The sequence below is a fragment of the Sitodiplosis mosellana genome, unplaced genomic scaffold (assembly GCF_009176505.1).
Source record: "Sitodiplosis mosellana isolate CC-2019 unplaced genomic scaffold, AAFC_SMos_1.0 Smas_scaffold_6191, whole genome shotgun sequence".
In the NCBI taxonomy this organism is placed as follows: domain Eukaryota; kingdom Metazoa; phylum Arthropoda; class Insecta; order Diptera; family Cecidomyiidae; genus Sitodiplosis; species Sitodiplosis mosellana.
In genome coordinates this window covers 29,226-36,822 of record NW_022601432.1, presented here as the reverse complement: position 1 = coordinate 36,822, position 7,597 = coordinate 29,226, and the positions used below count along the sequence as shown (strand labels likewise).

Here is a 7,597-nt window from a genome sequence, read left to right as displayed (position 1 = left end):
AAAAGCGCACAGAGAAATGAAAAAAAAAATGGATGTAGCCATGTGTATGGGTATGCATTCCGTTTGATTATGTTTCTTAGCTTGTAAATGCGTTTGTACGAATGTGTGTCCGTGCTGGCCTTTCTACGTCGTGCTGTTGTTGAGCGCGCGTGCACTCGCGATCGAGCTCATGACTATAGGTCGCTCATTCGTTCAGTCGATCGATCGGTGATTGTTGTGTACGGCTGGTAAAAAGTTTTGCATATTTTCAATGAGACGCATACACTCTACATTCACATGTGTGTGTGTATATATGTTGGATGCATGTATTGAACGGTATGGTCAGCGTCAATGGATAGCACATATCTCAACGGGATAGTATAACCGTATCATTCCCGTCTAACCGAAAAAAAAGGAATGTCGCATTCCATTGATATCAAATTGGTATGCATTAAAATCTGAGCGCCACTTATCACTTACATCACATTCGTTTCCAAATTATCCAATGTTTCGATACATTCAAAATGGTTTTTTCGAGTCTTTTTTTGTGTCTTTGTTTCGGCGATTTCAATGGAATTCTGTCAAATTCTCGAATCGGTTCGCTCTACATAAATGCATCAAGATCGCATACACGACGCCCTACTTCTAGTTATCTCTCTTACTCTTGTTTTCTATCTCTCTCTCTCTCTGTCTTCTCTCGATGGACAGCGAAGATCGTGCAATCAACCAATCTGAGCGTGATTTTTTCATTATATATATTATGTTTATTGGTTGTTATTACGGTCGAGTCATAACCAGCAATTGATTTCTTCCGCGAGCAACGAGACCATTGCCACTCGTATTGCTATTGGAGTTGTTGTGATTGTTGTTGTTGCTGCTGCTGCTGCTTTTTTTTATTGCCGATTAAAATCTCAAATTACATCAAGCACATATTCTGCGTTAATTTACCAGTATTTCATTCATTTTTGTTCGTTTCAATTGATTTGCCTCCCATAAATCATTTGGGTTTGCTAATCATTTGCCATTGGCCAAAAATAGAGACCAACCGAAAAGCAGAAGCTCAATAAACACATATTCAGGCGATGGGTTCTCACGATAACCACTAATTTATAAACATCGAATCAAACGCAACAATCAAAAAGCAGAAAAAAAGTAATTTCAATCCAAAAAAAAAAAAACAACAACAGAGTGACAATGTCAACGTGCAACGTGATCGCTCTACTTCAAACGGGCGCACTTGATTTTTATTTCCATCAAAATGGTAGAAAAAAAAAACTGGCCACACACACAGCAGAATCACTAAAACATTTAAATTAGAACATGAACCAATCATTTGAAGACGCTTCATTCATCCAAATTGTACATATGAAGGTTTAAGACTTGCACATGGCTAACTTTTTTCCCTCTACTCGGAATTTGTTGCTGTTAGCGCGCATAGCGCAGTGAGCGCACATGCAATGAATTGTTCATGAAGTGCGTGCGCACACATTGCTTACTGTTTTCATCTGGTACCGTTTTATTTATTGATCAAAAGATTGCGTTCGTTTAATGTGTCATTTGATGTCTTGTGGTAATCGTACGTGATGAATCGCGAATATATTACCATTGAGCGATGGTTATACTCTGCATGTGTGTGTGTGTGTGTGCTCATGAGCGCGGCTTTAAATGGATTTAAGCCAATTTCATTGACATTGTTTTTTCTTCTGCACTCCCGATGTGTGTTTGTATGTTTGTTATGCTTTGTTTTTGTTTCTTTTCGTTGGTTTCTGTTGTGTGTGCGTTTTTTTTTTGTTGGTTTTGTTTTCATCGTAACATTCGAGTGATTTTGCATTTGGATTGCTCATTAATTTCGTTCGTCTATGAAAATTGTTCGTTTTTGCATAAATTAACACCGAATATGACCATTAGATAAGAGAATCATTCAGATTGGTAATCTTCAAGATGAACAACAATGTCAACCGTATGTTCCATTATCATCCAACGAGGAAAAAACAACAACAACAACGACCACCGAACACCCATCGACTTAACAACACAAAACAAATCATCCATCGGTGTGTCCTATCAATCAAAAATAGTAAATCGATTTCAATAGAAAATGTCTTGCATTTTTTTTTCGCCATTGGCTTGACTTTGACTTGATTAATATAGCCCAAACCGATCTATTTATAATAACAAAACAGCTTGACTGAGAGCGGAATGCCTTCCGCAATGTCTATGCTTAGATTATACGTCTTACATATGTGTGTGTGCGTATCGCCCAGACTTGCTTCGATCCAACACAAAGCGCATATTTAATCTGAATATGCAAGCGTTTGCTTTTATTTTTGGTTTAGTTCGATTCTGATTATCTAAATGAAGAGAGTGAGACCTATTTTTAATACAAACAGTGCAACCGTTAAAAGATGATATAATTTTTGTTTTTGTTGACAAACAACAGCAGCAACACAACATCGAAACCCAAAGCACCCGTTTCTATCATGACGAAGCAGTAAAATTTGTGTGTGTGTATGTGTGTGGATTGCATTGCAAACGATGTCACCAATCTATTGGCCATTCCGGCCATTCGGTAGGCTTCCATCTGAACCGGCGACACAATGTTAACATAATTTTTTTTTCTGTCTGTCTTTTTCTTCTTCTTCTTCTTCTTCTTTTCTTTCTTTCTTTCTTTTCTGAAATTATACGTGTCAGCATACGACATCGAGGCCCAAAGCATAACATAACTCTTTCCACACAGTTCTCTCTCACTTTTTCCGCTAACCAATTTGTACATGTATACCACTGCGAAATCTCCACCGATCCAAGAGTCAACCAATCTCTTTCTCTGTGTGGCGCTGTGTGTGCCACAGATATATATTGCATTTTGTACTTATTATCTCGTCAACGTGTATTCAAATGGATTTTTCCACATACGAAAAGTGTGCACACTCAGAAACGTATTTATGTGTATGAAAAAAAAAGAGAAGAAAAAGAAAATAAACACAATTTTTGTGTATACACAGTGAAAGTTGAATTGTATGTGCTCGCTCATGACGAAAAAAAATAAATAAGTGAATACGGTAAATTTGACCGAATCAAGACATCTGGATGCCAACCATACAATCCATTACCGTGCTAAAATTGCATTTAAATGTTGGGTTTCACGGTAATTTTATTTTTATTTTTCGTATAAAAGATTTTCGAAAAGAAAAAACGTCATTAAAATTTTTGGTCCAATGTGACTTAGACACAATGTCCAATACTTGCAATGGAATCGACGCAAGAAATACTTTTTAAATATTCTTACAGCGATTGGCATTTAAATCGATATCTTCTTCCCTGTATCTTCTTCCCCTTGTTCACACAATTAATTCAAAAATGGAATATTTGCGCATTGAATATGAACGATCGATGCAAGAAGTGATCAAAATAAATTTCGAATTTTATGACGAACGCACAACCCAAGTAAAGCCTATTGGGGAAGCGCGTGCGCGCAATCGATCGATCGATGAAGATAAAAATAAACGCATAAATATGATGACGCATTTAGTGATGACGACGACGACAACAACAGCGATCGATTGATTGCAGCACAACACCGATGCAATTGCCAAGACGCGAACAAAAGACTCTCAGACGAGGAACGCATACGAAATGAAATGAAAATAATTGTATCAGACAATTTATCGTATTCATTTTTGCCATCGTCATTCCGATACACAAATGCAAATTCGCATTTACGCAGAATGATATATTTTAATCGTGGATGCCTGAGCATCGAATTAATCGAATTCTATACTAGTCATAATTACTGTCATTACATTTAACAGACTGTCGGCAACTAGCGGCCTTTTCTTAATTGCTGTTGCTGCTGCCCAAGCAGTGTGAAATTAAGTTGATGCTTACATCAATTCGTTCAATTTGTCAGTTTTAATTGAATGATTTTCGCACAATTTGACTACGAACTCAATTTGATATTCTAAGCGCATTTCGTTTCGCTTCTTAATCACCGTTATAATTACTAAGCTGTCCGCCATTTGTGCAATCAACATCGGCACACGCACGCACTGCACCAGCAGCAGTAACTAACCGCAACCGAACAAAAAAAAAGGTGTTAGAGTTAGAACTCAATAAAAAAATGTTTGACATTCGAGTCGCATAATTATGACGGTGTGATTTATTTCAATCCCCAACACAAGCGCACCTGCCTGCATATTCGTTACATTTTCATCATTCGATCAATTGCGACCGAATATTGAGCCACCACGGAATTTATATCAACATAAAATCAATCGTTTTCCATCGGTTTGTTTGTCACTCTATCAAATGTTGTTATCATGCGCATAATTTTAAGCAAAGCATAATCTGTACGCATCTTATTTTGACCGCTAATGTGTCTCGTAAATCAAAACCAATGAACGAAATAAAAAAAAATATTAGCGATGTCAAGGTTACTCGATCCAAAAAAAAACCGTTCACTGTGTACTTTGCCGCCGATGCCACCACAGTCAATATCGGTCATCTTCATGTCAAACTCAACCAAGCCATTTTCTGCATTCCATTTTCGAGCACCAGCTGATTTTGAAAGTGAAATGAACTGAATCGAAATATCTCTTCTGTCTCTCACTCTCTACGAATATGTGTGTGTGTGTGTGTTGTTTTTTTTTCTTCTCTTCTTTGACGAAATAGGAATTGGAACCTAAATACCGTAAAATACGCCCATATTAGATGTATAAACAAACAAGAGACAAAAAAAAACATATTCAGATGATATAATCATACCAAATCGCATAATCGCAGTAAGAATGATAACCCAATTTTTCTAAGTAGCGTATATATCGCGTTTTTTTTCTCTCTTCTGTCGCGAGCTCGCACACACACACACAAACACATGAACACTGGCTTATATTTAAATTTTGTGCAATGTTTTAAATTAGTTCGATTAGATAACAAATGTGCTCTCTCAGTGCACACACATATGTTTATGTTTACAAATATGCAAAAGAAGGAAAAAAAAACACACAAAACACGACAGACAGAAAATCAATATATTGTGTGTATTTAGCTGAGTTGTGTTTTTGCAGCTGCCCGAGTTAAGAAACAGTATGTTTCTATAATGATGAGTTTTAGTAAACAAAAGAGCTTTAGTGAATTCAAACACTTTATTGGTTCTAATGATAAACTAAGACTGGTGTTCAATCGTGTACAGTACAATCATATTTATAGGTCAAGTTTAAATTATTCTTATCAATATTGAATTGAAATATTAATTGAAATATTTAAAATTGAGATATTGATCGAAATATTGAAATATTGATTAGAATATTGAAAATAGTACAGTAATTTCTGGTGCAGAAAACTTTTTTTTTACATTTATTTTTACTGGGTTACTTTTTTTGTATATATTTTTTGATTTGAATGTTGAAATATAATTTAAATGATTGAATTGGATGTTGAAATACAATTTTATAAACAGTTTAATATTTATCAAATGATTGATTTTTATATTAACGAAATGATGATGAAATACAATTCAAATGATCAATATCTTCATATAATATTGTCATCGATCTTAACTCTCCCCCCTCTTAAAATTGGTCGTCCCGATCATTTCAAAATCAATACAATAATTGCATTTACATTTACAATAATTGCATTTTGGTGTTTTGGATGGGTGTTATTTTTCTTTTTTTGTATCATAGATTTTTTTTAACACTCCCATTTGGGCACATCGAACACCATGGTTTCCATATATTTTGATAGCCATAAATCTTTTTATGACACCAATTACACCCAGCAAACCACACCATTGCTCCGTTTTGTTTTTGTTGTTTTGTTTACTTATATTTTCGGAATTGTACTCAGCCCTCCACAATTATGTTTTATACAATCGGTTCTTGATGTTTTTCATAATTGGAATACAATAAACAATTCGTTCGCATACCTCTCAAGAGATGGCGTTCGATACTTTATTCAAATGATATCAAAATGATTCAAAGGAGCTTGATTTAGAGAGTTTTCGAATGAAGAATTTATTCTGTTTCAAAACGATAGAATCATGTGAATATGATGTGATGATTGGATATAAATTGCTGTTTGGATTTTCGATCGAATACATGAAATTCACTCCAATTTGTATGTAGAATTTTGAAAGTTTTAACCGAAATATAGATTTTGAAATATTCGCTTAGCAAACAGAGTGGATAATTTCACACTGATCCCGTGTGAAAAAATAGTAACTGAGCAGTCAGTTAACTAATTTGGGACAAAAATGACTTACTTTGATTGACATTTCAGTACAAAGTGTAGTGTAAGTCTATCATAGTTAACTGAAATCATTTGAAGTTACAAGTCAATCTAAGTTGCTTCATTTGGGACCAAGTGATTTTCTTAGAACAAAAATATAAATTCAATCAACTAAAGTCAACTGAAGTTATAGTCAGTCAGTCATTTTTTTTTCACACGGGATGTGACACAACAATGACATTTATAGTGAGAAAAAAATTAGACGCAAATAGTTTGTTTAAAAAAAAAACGGTCTTTTCGATCAATTGGTGTTTCTTAAATATAATGTCGGCACTATCACGAATTGCATTCAACTATCCTTCAACAGAAGATTCTCTGTCCCCCCCCCTTAAAAACGAGCTAAACAAGAATCATGGGAAAAACGGATGGAAAGGCTTCTAGCTGGAGAATCAACTGACTGCAAAATCATCGTTAGAGATAGAACAATACCTACCCACAAATTAATTTTAAACGATTTCCCATATTTCAAAATAAAATTTGATGAGCAGTCGGGATATAATTATGAAATTGTTAGTGAAATGGTTAAATACATGTACTCATTCAAAGTGAAAATTTCAACCGAAAATGTCGAGGATTTGCTCAAGATATCAGATGAGGTATGGAAATTTGAATCAAAATAATTGTAAAAAATGGAATAACGTAGTAATTTTATCAATTTCTTATTCTAGTACGAGGTCGCTCGACTCTTCGAAAAAGCACAGAAATTTATTGTGGAACGTATAGGAACTGAAAACGTCTTCGATTGCCTGACTTTGACTGAACACATCACGAATGCTAAGCTATTGAAGTCCGCATCAATCGATTACATTTTGGAGTAAATATGAAATGAATTATACATATGTTGCAATATTCGCAAAACTATTCATTCGTATCATTTTTTAGTCATTATTCAGAACTAGAATCAGAGAAAAAGTTGTCTTGGGATCTTTTGAAAGAAATTTTGCATCATGAAAAACTCAACCAGCGCATTACTAATATAAACGCCGAAAATGCTGATGAATTATTGGACATAGCAAAAATGCATCACGTAAAAAATATGACCGAGGCTGTTAAGAATTTTATGAACCAAGTCTGATGGAATATGGATGGAATTACAATGAACTTAATATAAATTCGAGTCGCTTCACACAACCTGCAAAAGGGTGAGTTGAATTGAGTAAAGGAAATGAATTACATTTTCCATTTAGTTTTTTGTTGATATGTAGACTAGAGTCAATGATTGTTCACCATTTGGTTCGTAATTGCATAGCAAATGAAACATAAAATGATTTTTCTTGAATTTTCTTATTCTCATTTTCCAATTTTAGAATAATATAACCAACTATAATAGGAA

General features: G+C 34.6%; 1 protein-coding gene across 1 annotated transcript; it reads left to right on the top strand.

Moving 5' to 3' along the window:
- The first annotated feature begins 6,449 nt into the window (after positions 1–6,449).
- LOC129576507 (kelch-like protein 7) lies at positions 6,450–7,597 on the top strand. The gene is made up of 4 exons (XM_055461710.1): positions 6,450–6,860; positions 6,933–7,078; positions 7,147–7,406; positions 7,572–7,597. Exons 1-3 carry the CDS (start codon positions 6,630–6,632, stop codon positions 7,337–7,339), a joined length of 570 nt encoding a protein of 189 aa, XP_055317685.1. The 5' UTR covers positions 6,450–6,629; the 3' UTR covers positions 7,340–7,406; positions 7,572–7,597.